The sequence below is a fragment of the Notothenia coriiceps genome, unplaced genomic scaffold (genome assembly GCF_000735185.1).
Source record: "Notothenia coriiceps isolate Sejong01 unplaced genomic scaffold, NC01 NC01_scaffold00037250, whole genome shotgun sequence".
Lineage (NCBI taxonomy): Eukaryota > Metazoa > Chordata > Actinopteri > Perciformes > Nototheniidae > Notothenia > Notothenia coriiceps.
The window spans coordinates 4,231,999-4,251,372 of NW_011369951.1; the positions used below are offsets into that span (position 1 = coordinate 4,231,999).

General features: G+C 38.6%; 1 protein-coding gene and 1 long non-coding RNA gene across 2 annotated transcripts; one reads left to right on the forward strand and one right to left on the reverse strand.

The window, feature by feature from the left end:
• The first annotated feature begins 1,118 nt into the window (after positions 1–1,118).
• aifm4 (apoptosis inducing factor mitochondria associated 4) lies at positions 1,119–8,850 on the forward strand. The gene is made up of 19 exons (XM_010795986.1): positions 1,119–1,206; positions 2,292–2,382; positions 2,484–2,593; positions 2,693–2,802; positions 3,663–3,707; positions 3,807–3,888; positions 4,078–4,190; positions 4,299–4,385; positions 4,462–4,553; positions 4,689–4,819; positions 5,011–5,126; positions 5,225–5,296; positions 5,497–5,560; positions 5,650–5,726; positions 5,936–6,053; positions 6,218–6,316; positions 6,443–6,518; positions 6,605–6,709; positions 7,621–8,850. Exons 1-19 carry the CDS (start codon positions 1,128–1,130, stop codon positions 7,649–7,651), a joined length of 1,698 nt encoding a protein of 565 aa, XP_010794288.1. The 5' UTR covers positions 1,119–1,127; the 3' UTR covers positions 7,652–8,850.
• On the reverse strand, positions 8,662–9,417 carry LOC104966741 (uncharacterized). Its single transcript, XR_800671.1, has 2 exons — positions 9,299–9,417; positions 8,662–9,056 (listed from the first exon to the last, which is right to left on the reverse strand). It is a non-coding gene; the product is annotated as an uncharacterized lncRNA (long non-coding RNA).
• Between the last annotated feature and the right edge of the window lie 9,957 nt (positions 9,418–19,374).

Below are 19,374 nucleotides of genomic sequence, written 5' to 3' on the forward strand. Positions count from 1 at the left end.
TCTGTCAGGAAAAAACCTATCCTGTGCCGTACTATAACGTAGGTTAGTTCATGTGTTGAATACAGACTGTTTATATACAACATGGGAGTCAGTATAAGGAATAAATAAACACAAAATTAAAGTTGAGAATAAAACAGAACACACATTATTATATATCTTAAATGTATATCTGCATTTATTTTCACTTACATACATTTATTAATTTCTGTGTCTGTGCGTGTTTTAGACAATGTTGTTTTTCTTGGTAGCCTTAGCATCTTTTGTCTTCTGCTATGCTATTGTTAAATATGGAGAAATTGTCCCCACCACTGTTTCTAACAAAGTGAAGCCCATGGTAATGAATGAAAACCCTCACAGATCAGTAGAAAGCATCGATTGATTAATAATGGGGATTTAATGCTTTGCTCAAAGGTTACAGTTACATGCAAAAACAGTGCTGCGGTCGTCATACATCGAATGCTTTTATGAGTATCTTAGATTACTAATTTGATTACTGCAATACTAATTCGAGTAACTGGGCAGGTATAATATTCAGACAAATGTATTACATTAAAATAGGATTTCATGCTCATTGTTTAGAGTTATTCTAACTCATTGGGAACTCACAGAAAGATCAAACTGTTGAGATTTCTGCCTGTTTAACACACTTTGACCAACAGGAGGGTTCAGATGAAGCCTCATGAGATGAACCCTTTTGAGAACCAATTGGCTGGAAAGCTAAAGCTTCATAACTCATAAGGCTTTATCTCACCATCACTAGTTATACGTGTCACATTATAAGTTTCATAAAGTTAAGGCCCAATCTTATATGGTTTTTCATTTACAACGTTTAGACAACATTGGCTTGGTTCCTGTCCATTTCTCTTAAAAATATGCAGTTGTCCTTAAACGTATTGTTATATGATGTACATCACTTTCATTTTTTTTTTAAATGTACACCAATCCAAAAACATTCTTGTGTATTAACAGTTAAAATAAAAGGGGTATAATTGTTTTCCTCTGAATGGATTTGGTATACTCTTCGGTGTGATCCCTCTCTGTTAGGGGTTTGTTGTGGGAGGAGCTCGCGGGGATCACATGACTCCGGCTAAATGTCACGCGGGCAGTTCTCCTCTGCTCGCTATTGAATGACCCACGTAACACTGCCGAGGAACAGTTTGAAGCTAATTGTATCTTCTCTCACTGGCGTCAGATCGAAGAAAACAGGTGAGTACATCTTCATGGAGGTTTCACGTTTCAGTGGTTGATGTAGTTGAATGAGGGACATAAATTAAGTGGTATGTGCAATGCTTAGTGTTATTTACGCCTTTTACATCACTTGATGTATTATGAGTTTCACAGAGTGGAAACAGAAATCAGTCAGAATTGTGCATGCTGATGCTTTTTACTGGCATGTTAGGCAAGGCAATGCAATTTTATTTATATAGCACCTTTCAGCACGCAACAATTCAAAGTGCTTTACAAAATAAAAACAAAATACATTTAAGAATATATACAGCATAACACATTATTAAATGGCATTTAAAAATAGGCATAAAAAAGCAAAGATAATGAAATAAATAAATAAACACAGCAGGTACAGAATACATGAATAAAAGGCATACTGCAGTGTGAGTATGAACATGTTAGTTGTTTATCATACGTTTACTATTACTGTTTGTCTTTGTCCTTTTTGGGGATATTTATCTCCCATTCTTTCACTTTTCGGGCATTTTACAGACCAAACATGTCGTTAATGTCACTGTTTACCAAACTACCACTTTTTCTGAAAAATGCATAAAATGATGCAATATATGTTAAATACATGGTTTATACATGTAATTACTGGGGTTCCATTTCTTCTGATTACCTAATTTGGGCGTGTACATTTGCCGTGCGCAAACCTACCTCTTTTGGATTTGGAAAGGTTGGCATGTATGAGCATGTTTAGTAAAGGGGACACATAGGCGCTGAAGAGTTTATTTAGATTACTTTACCTTCAAGGAACAATATGTCATTGTTGTTTGTTTTACTCTTTTTTTTAATGGGCCAAAATAACCATATGAATCTATGGAAGCCTCTTTATGGCACTATTGGCTCCTTCGTTGTTGTTGATCCTTATTCCTTACATATTTTTTTTCTTTGTGAGACTAAATACATATACATGTTTGAATGCCTTTGTTTTGTGGTTACTGTGCTTCTGCACATGTCAGACTACTATGCAACCTTTTGTATGAGTGGCTTATGGTCCACACCTAAAGGCAAAGCCGGGATCCTTAACTATAGTCCTGTTTTCTTAATTGATGTTGCAGGAATGAGTCACGGCCAAGAACCAGGTGAAGGAGCAGACCAGGATGTGGTGACAGGGCTGGTTTGTCAGGAGGCTGACCTCAAAGATGGACAGTAAGTCACTCGCTTTTTCTTCCTGAAAAAATATCAGTTTTTAGATATAACACCAGATTGTTCTGAACTGTTTCCCATCGTCCATCTTTTGTGTTTTAAAGGATGAAGGAGGTGAAAGTGGGGGATCAGGAGGTGCTGCTGGTCCGGACTCAGGGTCAGTACAGTGCTGTTGGAAGCCGGTGCTCTCACTACAATGCTCCTCTCATCAAAGGTAAACATTCAATCCCTTTTTACCCTTAGCTGATTTATTCTTTATGAAATGTTTTGCATTGAATTTAAGGAATGACAATTGCCTGTTCCGTTGATCCAGGAGCACTGGTTGGTGACCGAGTGAGATGTCCGTTTCATGGTGCTTGCTTTAATGTCAGAACCGGAGATATCGAAGAGTATCCAGGTCTGGACTCTCTGCCCAGTTATAAGGTAAATGTGTTGGTAGGGTTTGAGCTTTATTTATACGTTTTATTAAATGAATCCAAAAGATTAAAAATATTGTCTAATTTCTGATGATTTACTTGAACATTATTTCCATGTAACTACTACAAAAAAATACCATTAACAAATATGGATATTTTAAAAACAAAGCATCTAGTCAAGGAGTGTCCAAACTTTTTCACCGAGGGCCACATGCATATAAATATACGAAGGGCTGGGCCACTTATAGAGGTGAGGTATATTGCCTCATAAGTCAAGTTATAAGTCAGCAAAATCAGTCAAATGTAGGTAAATTATGCTTGTTAGTTGAATATTCTTTATGAAAACCAACAGCCTACATCTCAGCTCTCTATAGGGTTTCATTTATCTTGTTAGCAGGGCCATATTTCATTATACTTTTTTAACGGGCCGCATTTGGCCCCTGGGCCGTAGTTTGGACACCCCTGATCCAGTCTCTTCGCTCTGAGTAGAGAAGACACAAAGATGAGAGATTAGATGTCTCAGTTGCTCAGCAGGTCGACACCCACTGAGTATTTCCCAAACAGTGGACTGTTTGTCAGCTATTATCACACATTGCATACATGATTATGTATGCACATTCATGTTAAACACAATGTTGAGCACATGGTCTTTTAATGAAAAATGCTGCCAGGAAAGCGGAAACATGATTTATTCCAGATTTTCTTCATCACCAGATGTTACTATTGTTTTCAATACCTGCCGATAATCATTATCCCCGACACAGGATTATGTTTTTTAAGACAAATGACCCCCACTGAGCTATGATCTACACTTGTGATAAAGAAAGTCAAGCTTTACCTAAAACTCTGTCTTTTTTTGTTTCAAAGGTAAAAGTTGAGCTTGGCAAGGTGTATGTTTCCATCAACAAAAATGTAAGTAATGGCAAGTTAAATAGATATTACGAGGCTTCCTTTCCTTTTGTGTTTAAATGCGTTATTTGTAATCATCTATGGCTTTTTTCTGTGCCTTAGTCTCTGAAGTTGACGAAGAGGGTGAAGGAGATGTGCAGCATGGTACCGGGCATCAAACACACTATTCTGCTCATAGGAGGAGGTAAGGCATAGATGTCATAAAAACAAGTAGTGAATAATAAATACATTTTTGGGGGGCTCACAAATCATTACTAGTAGGATTGTAAAAGAGACTAGTGCTCAAGTCAATGTCTTGGTTTAGTGCTGCCATAAGCTCCTTCTCTGTAACCTGTAAAGAATTACACACTGAATAAGGATTGTGTTGCTTCAGGCCCTGCCTCCCTGGTTTGTGCTGAAACTCTACGACAGAACTGTTACCAGGGTCGAATCATTATGGTAACCAAAGACAACATGCCTCCATTTGACAAGCCCAAACTGAGTAAGGTGAGCGCTCAATCAGAGAGGAGAGGTTACGAAGATACTTCCGTCAGTTTTTGTTGACAACTTGTATCTAGTTGGGAGTTTTTAACAGAAATGGCCTTTCTCTTTCAGGCTATGAATGTGGACAGCAGCAGCATCCTCCTCCGACCGAGTGACTTCTATCAGCAGTATGGGATTGAAGTGTGGACACAGAAGGAGGTGAGAAACGTTGATTTGTTATCACCATCTAAATGGAAAACGGATTCTCTTGTTAAGAAAATGTTTTGTGTTGCAGGCGGTGTCGGTGGATACGGCTGATAAGGCGGTGAAGTTGAGCGACGGCACTTTGCAGCACTACGACCAACTCCTCATCTCAACTGGCTGTAGGTGAGAATCAACATCCAGTTCCTCAAACAGAGGATTGTTTTTCATCCTCCAGTTGTTGTTTTGTCACACTCAGGTTTCACAATTAGCTAGACACATAAGGAAATGGTGACTTCCAAGTCTTTGTTTTGTTCACAGAGCGCGGCCGCTCGACTGTCCTGGAGGGGACCTGAAGGGTGTGACGTTACTGCAGAGATATGAAGACGCCAAAGAGATTCACAACGCCTGTCAGGGCCAGAAAGCTGTCATAATCGGAGCCTCCTTCATAGGTTACCAGATTCTGTTTCTCTTTACGTGCTTTATAACATTCAATAATTATTAACCTTGTGCACGGCCAACTTTCTCGATATTAAATCTGCTATGTCAATATTTACTAGAGCAAGAGAAATCTACTTTACAACACATGGAGTCACACCAGTATTTCAGACTGCTGCTGACATGTTTTTTATTCACACAATAGGTATGGAGGTGGCGTCCTACTTATCAGATAAAGCTGCCAGCGTGGCCGTGGTTGGCCCCTCCAGATACCCGTTCGAGAAATTTCTGGGGCCAGAGATTGGCAAAATGAGTATGCAAGTAAGAAACAGTAAAATAATGATGTAGTGTTGCTGAATGTGATGTTACTAGCCTTAATTCAACTGAACACACTTTAAAACATAGTTTCTTCTTTTAAGATGTTGGAGGAACAAAATGTAAAATTTTACATGAACGAGAGAGTCACTGAGATCCAAGGGGAGAACGGCAAGGTAACTTTACTTCTAATGAGAAGAGGCAGACATTTTGCATCTTGTAGCTAGATAGCTCAGGTGTCACTTATTACATAATCAATAATTTGGATATAATCTATTGTCAGCGATGGTGAGGTGGGAAAACAACGCTATTTTTATTGATACAAAAGAAAAGTGTATATTCTATTGTAGATCCCTTAATGAGTATTTTCTTCCAGGTGAAGGGGGTGCTGCTGAAGAGTGGTCGAGTCCTAGAGGCGGATGTGGTGATTGTTGGAATTGGTATATTATTATTTTAAAGTGTTGGTCTAATATTTTGAAATAAATCAAGTTTATGGCCTTATTAAAAGTGCACACCTTTTGTTTTTCAGGTGTAATCCCAAATTCAGATTTCTTGCTGGGAAGCGAGTTGGAAGTGAATTCAGGGAAAGCTGTGATTGTTGACAAGGTAACAGTTCAGTCAAAATGTAACATTGACATAACTAACAAATCATAAACATGACTTTTAATAGCTTTAATTGCTTGTTTGGGCAAACATTACTATTTGATATTGTGTCCTGCTGAATGAGATGATTGGTTCTATACACACTGCCTGTACTGTACATGTCTATCTAAATGTCAGGCTGCTGCTTTGAACTCCTTTCTCTTTTCTAATAGTTAATGAGGACCAATATACCAGATATTTTTAGCGCTGGAGATGTTACGTCTTTCCCTCTGAGCATCCGAGGAGACCAAAGGGTCAACGTCGGTCACTGGCAAATGTCACAAGCTCAAGGTAAGAAACCAACGTTCAGATAATCCCAGATTCATATTGTGCTGCAAGTTGACAATACTTTCCTGTTGAAATAGTTCTGCATTGGGCATCATTTTTATAATCCTTAATAATTTGATGCATGGTTTTTATGTTATCATGCACATATTGTTTTTTTTCACCCTCAGGAAGAGTAGCGGCCCTAAACATGCTGCAGAAACAAACCAAATGTGAGTCTGTTCCTTTCTTCTGGACTGTGTTACTTGGGAAGAGTATCCGATACACAGGTAGAGTAATTTACTGAGGAAAATATCACCCCTGCAGCATAACACTTTAATGTATATAAAATATAATACATCTTCATATAAAACCCTAATACTGTCTCATTTCCCCTTTTCATTTCCTCATTCTAGGCTATGGAGAAGGCTACACAGAAATCATATTCAAAGGCAAAGTGGAAGAGAGGAAGTTCCTGGCATTTTACATCAAGTGAGCAGCTGTTGAATAGTTTCTGATGCAGCTTAATATACATTTATGCTATTTCTGCTGAACGTTTTCGATTTGTGCTTTACCAGAGACGATGAGGTGGTAGCTGCAGCCAGCTTGATGTTCGACCCCGCGGTGGCTCGTCTTGCTGAGCTGATGGCGACGGGCCACGTCTTAACAAAGGCACAGGCTCAGTGAGTGTCATCCTGCATTTACACAAACTGGATGTGTTTAAATACTGTATACGCATTTAATACATGAAGTCATTATGAATTCTGCAGACGCAATAATGTCATCGGAGAGTAAATGTCGTTCTTATTTGTCACTTGGGGGCAGCAGAACCATACACATACACATCAACCTTTTAAGTTCATATAGCAAACCTGTGAGCAAGTGTTGCTTATTTACACGTCCAGCAGATATGGAGAAACATTATCATTTATTTAGAGTCATGTTTGTATCTACAGCTACAACAACTAGTTGATTTATCGATAAGTCGATCGACAAAAAAATAAAACTGTTTTGATAATTTAATTAGTTTTCAACCTCTTAAACATGGAGATTTCCTGCTTAGTAAAACATTGAAAACTATTTTAGACTCACAGAACAAGGCATTTAAAGACATCATCTTGGAGTTAACATGATTATATAAATTGTGTTATTTTCCAATTTGTAGAGTCAGAGCTTTTCACTGAAAATAATTGAGAAGACAAAAAATATGCATGAGAGTGAACCTAAACATATATAGTTGTATTGGCGGTTATAAAACCAAAGCAATAGGCTGAAAGGTGCTAAGACAGTCTGCAATGTTGTTGGTTGTTCAATACAAGTTGCACGTCTCATTTTCAACATAGTAATTTGATCGTCTGATAATATGTTTTTAATATATTTATAATAGCAGCCAGATATTATTCTCAGCTTGTACAGAGACTCTGGGGATGCTTAAACCTGAAGCTGAATCAGAAGTGTGTATTAAAGTCATGTAAACTATATATAGGGGTATAACATATTAGGTTACTACATGTTCTACATATATATTACACCAAATCACAGATCAACACTTATAACCTTGATACTTTTCTTGCTACATTTTTTTTCCTCTCAGAGCCGATGACCTGAGCTGGCTGCAGATGTAAGCAGAGGCCTGCTGTTTCCAGGAGAAACACGTTGCAGCGACGCAAGATGTCGCGTTTCTCTTTCTTGTTTCCTTTCTCAATGAAACCGTGCCAAATTGGATTGATCCATTTACGGCCTCTGGGATGAAATCCAACCAGACCTCCGCTCCTTATCAGAGCCGCAAGAAAAGCTTTTTGTACTTTGTGCAATTTGAATAATCTTGTTTTTGTGTAACGAGCTAGCATAGTTTGCTTGAGATAGAAAGGTTACCTGTTTTTATTTCAAGTTTAAATACAACTCTGCACCCAATTTTGAACTCCTTTTCAGTATAGTCAAAGTAATATAATACAAGTAGTCATATATTTTATACTATTGTATCCACACACACCACTCTATTTGTCTGTTACAATATATTCATGAGTTACTATTTTTAAGATCTAAAATACAAAAGTCAATTTAAACACTTGCTCAGCAAATGGAGATATTGATAATTAAGCCCTTTTTATTTAATTTGTTGGCAGTACCTCTGTTTAGTTGTCACTTCAATACTTGAATCAATAATACATTTTTATAGCAGAGATGTAGCTTATTGTGTATCATATAACTTGAACTTCAAAGAAAGTTAAAGCACTTTGTGTAATCTTTACTTTCATTAAAAATATATCTGAACGCTTGTGGTACATCACTAAAGCTCAGGTATTAAACAAATTTGTTGGATGTCTGTTTCATACTCACCGTGTTTTCTGTCCGGGATAATCTTCCTGAAAATGTTTTTACAATGACTATAATAAATGATTGCTTAACCTTTGCTGATTCAGTGTATTTCAATTTTCATACTCAAACCATAGCTTTTTTTTAATTGTGATAGAATAAAACACATGTAATCATCTTCATCTGCTTGTGCTTTTGTGAGAGTTAATGTATAATTTTATAAACCACCCACTAACAGCACGAAGGGCCACTTATCATTCCTGTCAGTTCAAGTTCATCTTTTGTGTTACACAATGACAGCAGTACAGTGGGGCACAAATACTGTCATTATGCTTTTATTGTTATTTTACTTTTTTTTGTGTACATTTACTTTGACTTTATTCAAATAGGTTAAATCATAGGGAAAGTACTAAACAATTACAAAATGTTTTTCTTTAGTATCTGGACACATAATTATTATAATATTACTTTGACAGTGTTATCTCGTCAAACAACTAAACAATGTCATCACAACAGAAAGTAGAGGACAACTAACACATCAAATGATTACTCTTACATATCACTGATTTAAATAAGGACGGCTATTTGTTCCCCCCCCTCTGGGAGGGACTAATAAAGGTATTCTGATTCTCATCTTTATTTGCTTGTTTTGGAGCATTGTTTCACAGAGGATCCCAGTTTGTCAGCCAGCAGGAATGGGTTGAGGTGGCAGTACTGAGGAAAACATAAATAAAGTTAATGGTCACTTTTGACATGCGACTGAAACAAATCTTCAAGCTTTCCTTGCGTCGTTTCTACTAAGAGTTATTGTTTCTGTTAAACGTATGCAACCTGTGATCAATTTGATTCCTGCATATAACATGTATGTCAACGTTTCTTACTTCCAACATGCATTCAGTAATAACACTTTCAAAATTAAAGCATTTCAGTCACAGTTTATCCAGAACATCATCTACCTGTGTTGTTGACGCTGAGCTGGACTCTGGTTTATCTGAAATCTGGATTTTGAAATCCGAAAAGAAACGAGATCTCTGGAGGATTGCTGCCATCTCACCATTTACCTCCACTGCCACATCTTTCTGCAAATTGCACAAAACAAAACATTGACCTAATCTTTCCAACAACTGGATTTGTTTCTTTGAAATTAGAAAGTATGACACATATAGACCTAGTTATTTTATTAATGGAAAAACTAGCCAAAGTTAAAGGTGACCTATCATGCAAAATGCACTTTTGTACGTCTTTTATACATGAATATGTGTCCCCGGTGTTCCAGGGAACTCACCGAGTGTCAGAAAACACAACCCTCTCTATTTTCCTCCATACCCAAATCTCTTAAAAAGGGGCTGCAACGGATCTGATACAGACTGATCCAGATTTGAACACTTCTATGACGTCACAGAAGTGGCGCTACGGCTATTGGGCCAACTCCACCAATCAGGAGGAGACAGCCATGGAAAGCGCTGGAGACGCTGTAGTACATATGCCAGGCCTGTAGATGGTGCTGTTCTCACAGAATCAGCCCATGCAAAGACAGTGTTAAATTGAGCGAATGGGTAAAATACATGATCTGTTTGGTATTTTGAAAAATAAAAAGTATAGGTATGGTCCTACACTATATTATTCAAATATAGCATGATAGGTCCACTTTAAGTTGCTTTGTTATCCAGGATACANNNNTTTGTGATCCAGGATCAGACAAGTCGGCCAAATGTTGTCCCTGAGGTTCAAAGCAATTCAGGATAGGATCACCCTGATCCAGATTACGATTTTTCAAGATGACTAGATCCTGAATATCAGTGCTTTAATCCTACCGATCGCCATCTAGTGGATATGAAAAAAAATACAAGGAAGACAAGAGACCACATCGCAGAGACATCTATAATGTCTAATTATATTTTTTTATTTGAAAGGTGATGACAGATGATGGACTTTTTTTTTGTTGAAGATATTTTTACTTTAATCTAAATTACATTTTTGATTGACAATCTTTGCTGTTACACTTTTATGAGCATCAACATTTATGTCATCAACATTTGGTTGAAAAACAAATAGGCCACCACAAACGTGAGCAAAAATGGGAAAAATAAAATGTATTTCCCATGAAGGCTAAAAATTGTGTATTATTTCAGTTAACAAACGTTGCCAATTAAATTGTACAGTACATTTTGCTCTGGTAATCCACTGGAAATCCACCGCTCTGGCGGGATCAGGGTAATCCATTTTTTTGGGATCAAACTGATCCCAATCCTGTGTTGTCGGTTTGAACTACCCGTTTTGAAGATTTGATCCAGATTAAAGCTTTGATTGGATTTCCTGATCTGATCGGATATCAAAGTCATCCTAATCCGGTTTTTTAGTTTTGAACTCCCCAAAATCCAAATCTGATCTGATCAGATAGGGATTAAAAGTTTTGAACTCCTGGGCCCTGGAGATCCTCTTAGACAGTCTTGTTCACCCTCAGACACATTTTCCCTCATGAAGGTTCTTCTTGTACCAACTTCAGATATGAGTTACATGTCTCAGTTTACCATGCATGAAAATAGATATTTGTGGGAGGAGCGTGAAGCTGTCTCCAGTGACATACCCAACAGGGAATGTCACTTTCAGTAGCAGGAACATACTGTATTTGGTTGTCTGCCATGATGACACCACATCTCAAAGGAATGCCACGGAGCTCCATGTCTTCAAATCTGCAGAACCTGATTATCCTGTGCACCTGTTTCTGTCTCTTGGCCTTTTCACTTATCTTTTTGTTTTGTTTTTCCAGCTACTTAATTATACTAGCTGCTGGCTGTCTAAAGACCACCATAATGTGAGAGGGCTGCAGTTCACGCACATAGCCTGTAGTGGCCAGATTTGTAATCCCTAAAGCCTTGTTTGGATTGAAGACTCCATTGTTAAGTGGCAATGTTTATTCTATCATATCCGAAGCTCAGCTGGCCTGTATCCTGATGGTTGCACTTCCTCCAGTTGTTAATCTTGCATTGACAAGAGCATTGGGAAATAATTTGGAGAGTGGAAGTGTAGTTTTGTTTTGTTATACAGCTGGGGCCTCTTGATATTTTATAGAAGTATCTGATTCAGTTTTTATTGTAAGTTTTTGTTTTGGCAAGCCAGCCTAACAAATATATATTTCCAACCATCCACAATCTGTGGGCTCTGCCGCTTTAGTGCGAGAAACCACACGATAAGAGGTTATTTCATGGAATCTGCAGTTTTTGCTGAACTTTTTGCAAGATATACAATTATTATGAAATTCTTGAACAAGACAATGTATTTTTAAGCCACATAGTGAGGAGGATGATGGCACATGGGGACCTGTATTGCAAAAATATAAAGTAAAACATGTACATGAGGGTTCATTTGCGAAGAAAGATTTGGGATGTGTGTTTCAAAAGTCTCGTCTTTTTGGCGGGGTGCCCCAGAAACCCCTCTTTTCTGTGGATATCCTGACAAGAGGACAGACATTTGGTCCCCACATGAACCTCAGGCCCCCAAGACACACACACACACACACACACACGCACACGCACACGCACACGCACACACACACTCGCCAAACCTCCTGCTTCCTGAGAGGGCTCCCTCAAATGCGTGCACCCCCTTAAAACATTTCTGTGCAGCAGCTCCACTCCATAGATCACACACACTGCCTTGTTCTCAACCCCCCTGTCTTAGCATGAGCTCCGAACATCTCCCCCATCCCCCCTCGTCCACCTACTCTCTGCAGCTTGTACCACCCCCTCACATGGCTACGAACCAATAAGGGCCTCCGTGCTCTGGTAGTATTGTATCTCGTTTTTGTGTTTTTCTCGTGGTATAACTATCTGACATTGGTGGTTTTCCTTGTCCATTGTTTTAGTTTTAGAAACACTCCACACTTATCTAAAGCAAAGGCAACAAACACAACAAAATGCATAGATTGATGCGGGCAGCTTCCTGTCTCTTTATCAACCACAGAAATGCAGCTGTGAGACACTTAACAGTCACTGTGGACTATAAGAAGCCTGAACATTGCTGTGAACTCTCAGGATATCTGTGTGTGTCATGTGGAAAATATATTTGCTGACATAATGGAATAAACACAGCAGTAAAGTATACAATGAGGTTTCACAGGCATTATGTTTTAATTTTTTCATAACCGTATGCATTGAGAGTCTAATGGAAACCTTTTTGAGACCGTAAATACCGAAGAACAAAACATTTTAGTTTGATCATTCAACAAAGAAAATGATGTTTTTGGTGAATCTTGAGATAATATAAAAGAGGGCAGTGTGTTAGAGCATTAACGGCAAACACTCTGATCCCACCAAATTGCTTATCAAGGCAAAGAATATCAGGTTATCAGTGTGAAGTAGAAATAAACTGTTCAGATACAGGTGCCAACCACCCTGAAGCAGAGCAGTTTATTTTACATCGTCTTCATTAAACAGACACAGTAGCAGCAGGAAAGAGCAGATGTGTTACAAACTCTTATACACGTGCCATGCTTTCCAAGGAGGCTATAAAGGGAAGTTGGCAGTTGGCATAACAACCAGGAATGTTGCATCCGTCCATCAGCAAGTTGCCAAAGCAGAGGGAGTTTACACTTAACCATTTGTCATTGCTGGAAAGCTATGGTGGGGCAACATACAGTATGAGCTGTAGGTTTCACTCCCCTGAGTGACACGCCTCATGGCGTAAAAGCACAGCATTAAAAAGATAGAGCACAAACTTGGCTGAGATCCAGCTGCAGCGGGAATACCAGAGCATGTGCGTATGCATCTAAAAGCAGCGTGGGCGGGCGTGCAAGCATGAGACTAGAGTGCAGAAACAACCTCACATTAAACATCTGTATGAAGTGCATTTAAACCATTTCAGAGTCCTTTTTTTATATTCTGTTGGTTCAAAGAAAATCTGAGTTACCTCAATTGTTTTGTACCCCAGAATGCTGGCTTTGATAGTGTTATGAAAATGATTAGTTTTGTATAATTGCTAAAAAAGAGTGACACTCATACCTCATACGTTAGGTGTGTAGTTGGATCCAACAGCTGGTTAGCTTTGCTTTGCTGGAAAAGAAACATATGTGTCCTAAAGTGCCAAACTGTTCCTTTTTTATACTGTATTTTGGGAGCAAAATAAGGGTGGAATATTATAAGCATCAGATAAAATATTAATATGATTGCCATTCTTCGTAAATAGTGTATGGTGGCGTACATTTTGTTAACATAGGGTAACAAATTGTCTTCACAGTATCAGATCTTGGTTCTGAAAAATATTTACAACCTCGGGGAAAGTAATTTGTTCTCCAGAGCTTCCCGGTGCTTCCTGGTCCTAATAAGAGCATGGGGAATCTTAGCTTGGCCACTTTCAGCAGTGGGGTAGTGGCTAATACATATAGTAGTATCCCAAGGCAACGCAAAACAGAGTACCTCCCTTCACACCCACTGACTGAATACTACAAGTGACCACAATTCACTTAAAACCACTTATTACCACCACAGAGCCTCTCCCTGCATGTCTCATGTGAGGCTAAAGTCTCTCTCAGGCTGAGCACACATGCACTCACAAATTATGCTAATACTTTTTATTTGGTCTGTGTAACTTTGTTTGGCAAACATTTCAGACCACATGTTTGTCACAGTGAGATAGCTGTCCGCTGATGGGAGTTAACACAGGTCGCATGATACAAGTTATGACCACAATCCCTCAGGGTGTGTGTGTGTGTGTGTGTGTGTGTGTGTGTGTGTGTGTGTGTGTGTGTGTGTGTGTGTGTGTGTGTGTGTGTGTGTGTGTGTGTGTGTGTGTGTGTGTGTGATCATTACTGTCACATGTTCAAGCTTCACATCATTTCGTCTATTTCCTCTCATAGACTTTTGTAATGCCCTCCCATCACCAGACGGCTATTATCTCTCTATAGAGCTACCTATTAACTTCCTCCCCATCAGCCAGTTCCCATCGATTTACGACCCGTATTAAGGAAGCTCTGCTTGAACAATATTGCATTTTAATGTAACAATCTAAAGGTGTCCTTTTATTTTAAAAGAAGCCCCTGTATCTATTCTTTCTAAACACCTCTTACCTTTAGTTGCTTTTTATGCTGGCTGTATATTGACACATTTGTATTCCAGTTCAAGCACTACCATAATAGCTTTGGTGGAAAGTAAACACACTCTTGTACATGTGAATGCTGATGGTGACATACTTTAAATGTTTGTGGTTTGCTTTTTCTAATGATTAAAGTACCGCAAAAAAGCTGCTGCTGACACTGTCTTTGGTGGTTTTGCTCCTCATGCGCTCTCAAAACACACACATGCACATACACATACCCACACACACACACACACACACACACACACACACACACACACACACACACACACACACACACCCACACACACACACGCATGCACATTCCCTCTCAAATGTACATTATGTTTAAAATGCATTTAATTATACCCTACCAAATATGGGTGAGGAGATGCTGTCGTTGAAATGTATGACTTGCTTAAGTGAAGTTTTCGAATACATCTTGCATATACATAAACAAACTGTAATAGTCTGTGTTCGGCTCCTGTGAACTCGAATGACTCCTGAACCATCCACCTCTTTGTTTTTGTTTTTCTGACCTGTTTAAATTATCATTCAACACTGTTGATTGTAAAAAATTAAAAAACACATACTGTGCAGGTACTGAACTTGAAATTCTGATTTGAGTTATCAGCCAGAGGCAGAGAAACTGGTTTGACATTGAAGTCCTTTAATAACCTTTATATTCTCCGCTTTGACTATAGGAATAGAAACAGAGTGACGTGGAGAAGGGACAAGCTAATGTTATATAAAAGGATGTATGGCATGTGAATATCCGCAGCATCAATAAGTGTACAAATATGTGTGTGAAGCTAATATCTGCAAAAGTTCAGCCTAGGGGTGAAAAGAGGAGACGGAGAGGGCTGATGTATAGGTTTAACTGGTAGTTCCACTTCAGATGTATGGCGCTCAGCTCTGACTGCGGCTTCCTGCGGATCCTACCCTGACAGAGAAGGTCATTTTTTATCAATTTTGTTTAAATATGGTTATCAGAATGGACCTTGGAGAGCGCAGACCTTTGCAAATGCAGGTGGTGCATTCACATGCTCCTCGGATGATCCCAACATTGGGAGGTTGTTCTTCGGAAATTGGTACGTTCATGAGTAGAGATGTCCCGATCACCTTTTTTTGCTCCCGATCCGATTCCGATCATTTGATATTGACAATTTGCCGATACCGATTTTTCCCGATCCGATCTTTATGCAATGCATTAAGAGAAAAAAAAGAAAAAAAGCATTCAAGTTGTCCCTTAAGGTTATTTTTTTATTTAAATTGGATATTCTATCCAACATGGATATAGCTTCTTTCTTTCACAGCAGCATTGGATCAGTTGAGTTGTGTTGCGTTGGATCAAAGCAAAATAAAGCTTATCAGTACTCGTTAGCTTACCACTCTGCTGCCAGATTTGAGATAAATAAGAAACCAGGTCTATGAAAACAAGCCCCAAAGAAGCAACACATACATGATGTTGTGTAATTTGAAACCAAAACTAAGGCCTCAGGATGACTTTAAGACTTGAACATGGTCATTTTTGTTTTGTAACATTGAATACAACATTTTAAAAAAAGTATTTAAAAAAAAAAAATTAAATAAAAAAATCCCGATCCCCGATTTTTTTTTCTCCCGATTCCGATCTTTTGAAAATCACGTGATCGGCTCCGATCCCCGATCACGTGATCGGATCGGGACATCTCTATTCATGAGCTTTAAGTTGTAATGTGAAAACTAAAAAGATGCTACAAAGAAGTTGTGTTATATGTTTTCCACCCGCCACCCGTATACGCCACCCGTATACAGTCTGTGAGATAACTTGTTCCAGCCTGTACTCTAGCACATAATGGGCTTCACCGGCACATCATGTTAGCCTCCATATACATGGAGCTCAACTAAAGCTGATATGCTTCTGTGAGACGCATACAATGTTTGTACAGGTATGAAAGAAATATCTCTAAACTACCTTGTGCATGCTTGCCTACATGTTCATACTGTCTTAGCGCCCAATATTTCCCCCCTGAAAGTGGTATGAAGAGCTCCCTCACCAGGGTGCAGAGAACATCTAATTGAGCCCACAGGGAGACAAAGCAGGAAACAAACACCACATCGCCTTGTTTTCATGCTTTGTTGGGTTCAAACAGGAGGCTATAAACAGGAGGTTAATGTATATACTAAGTGCAGTCCAAAGGTTTAATAACTGCTCCTCTTCCAACCCGTTTGAACCTAAGCCCCACCCTCATTACTCTATGTAACAACAGGACAATGAGTTTATTGACACCAGGCTGCATTTGACATTCAGTGTTGAGACTAGAAGATAAGGTTTGCCAAGTGTTTGAGGTGTTCACATTTGTATTTTCCTAAAACTTTAAGAGGGTTTCTTTTTTTAATTGAAACGTTAGGCCTATATATATTTATATTAGGAGTTTTTTTGTGAGTTTGTAAACGGATTATGTGAAACATGGCCCCCATTCATTCAAATCTATACGTTCTTTTTTCAGTTAACCTCTTCTGATTTTACCTTCGAGGCATGCTAGAACAAACATTTTCTTAGAGAATTCAGGGTATAAATTGAAGGATGAGTAATTTATATATAAATGCTGATATTGGGGTGAAATATTCCTTTAATGTATACATAATAGAGGCCTCATGTGTCCTTGCTGAGAGATAAACCAGGATTTGACTTTCTGCTGGTATCTGATGACTGCAGCCACGTGGGGTCGATGTTACATGATGATGATGACGATGATGATGATGATGACCTTGTATGGTCGGATTAAATCACAGTCTTTTGTCCACGTAACTGTTTATGGTCTGTTCATTTTACTGTTGGTGGCCCTGAAAAGGCAATGTGTTACTGAAGCTGTGTTTGACATAACGCTCTAACTTTATTGTGTGTTATATGGCGTGGCCCTGTGAGACGTAGTGCTATCAGCGTTTATGCCAAGATTAGGTAACGAATACATGTCATTGGCTGATAAGCAAATACCATAAAAGAGACATTAACTTCAATAACCTATAGAATCACGTGCAGAGCAGACAAAAGAAGATCCTGTTTGTAAAATATGAAACCTCAAAGACAATCCAAATAGTTTCATATTTATTGAGTAGTTATATTTTGTGATTTCACTGGATCCCTCCTAAGGAAGTAACAAACAGCTTTGTTACTTAATTTGTGCTTATCATCTTATTTTAGCGTTAAATAAGAGTTTTTTATGACCTTCCTCGTCCCATGTTGTATAACCTCTTATCTTCCCGGGTCAGATTACACTTCATATAAGCCACACTGTGATGTGGCTTTGGTTGAATAAAAGTTAAATGTTATAGAGGTTCATCCGGATGTAGGGTCTTGTTATCGCATGTTCAGGGTAACAGATGAGGGTCTGTGAAGTCATGCCGTCGTTGCTTTTGCTTTGGTTTGAACCAACATGGATGGATGTTTTTATAACACACCTCACGCATTCATGCATTTTTTTTTACTACAGGTATTGGTGTTGTAAACTGAAAACAATTGGAGTTCTTATAACGTTTATAACGTGTTTCATAATTTGACCACAGTCCTCTTATGTATGTTTGATAAGATGTTGGATAAATATTCAATGCGTGGTGTTATTTTGTTTGTGATTTATTTTTATTTTTATGATAGTTGACTATGTAAGTTAATAAGGGGTTTAATCTACGGTGTTTAATATTCACCTTTAAAGAAAAATAAACTAACATTTGCTAGTCTAATTTCTTTAGTGTGCTGTAAGCTAAATACAAATCAAGGAAAACTCTTTTTTTTTAAAACTTTAATTATTACATGTTACTTGTTAGACGCTTTTATCGAAAGCGACTTACATACTCAAGACTTTAATCAGTCAAATTGGTTTATTTAAGCCTTTTTTTGGAACCAAAGCCAATCCAGTGATTATTAAATCAACTGCAATGATCAGCAGACACGTGATTAGCCACCAGATCCATTAGTCGTTGCCATGTTCAGGTTTTTTTCAGACTCAGCATCTGTATCAACTGAAATGCTGAAACCTGTCCAAGTGCAATGTCACTGGAGAATGACCAACACTGCATTGTGATCTCACGTGTGTGTGTTTGCCTTTGTTACTGAAAAGCCACATGTTCTGTTGACATAACTGTTTTCCTCCCAACACGCTGATTTTGATGAGGCAGGCGGTTTGTGTTTGCAATGCGCGGTGCGTTCACTGTCGTCACTGTAAGTGTTCATTGAAGCGTTCATTATCACTGTCATTATAACGTGACCGGTGTAGGCTTTGATTGGTACTGTTATTATCTTGGGAGTGTGTGTGTGATTCATTGCCCTTCCTCATATCCGTTTTTATTATTCATTAGAAGAATCCACAATGAAATTATGTTTTTTTATGAGGCCGGACAATGGCAATGTCTGACTGTGCAACACAAGAATATGTGTAATTTTTATGACCTGTCTCGCCCCATACAATACACTTCAATGTTCCCCTTGACTTACATTTAAGTCTATGACAAGATATCGTCTCTGACAAGACCTGGCCAGGACCCCATGCTCGATCTGTGCCACGACAAACCCTTGGAATGACATTTTGAATTCGATTTTTCAAAGGTACTTTACTGTTAGCAATTGGAAAAATGTTTGGGTAGAGTTTTTATTGATGTGTAGGTGAGGGTTGTAAGGACAGAGGGTTACATCTGCGGTTCAGATTTTATAGCCCCCTGAAGATATTTGGGAATTTTGATGTTGCGCTATGTGGATAAAAATGACTAATGACTACTTTGTTGCAAGATATTGTGCTCCTGACTTTCCTCACATGGTCTGTTGCACAACAGTGTATCGCATGACTGACATTAGAGAGGGCATCCGGTGACCTGAACACAACACACAATCTCTACTGACACAACACACAAACAAAAGATGCTTCTCAAACTGAGCCATGACTGACGGTTCATGGTCAGTCTCTCACTCCGATGCACATTCCCT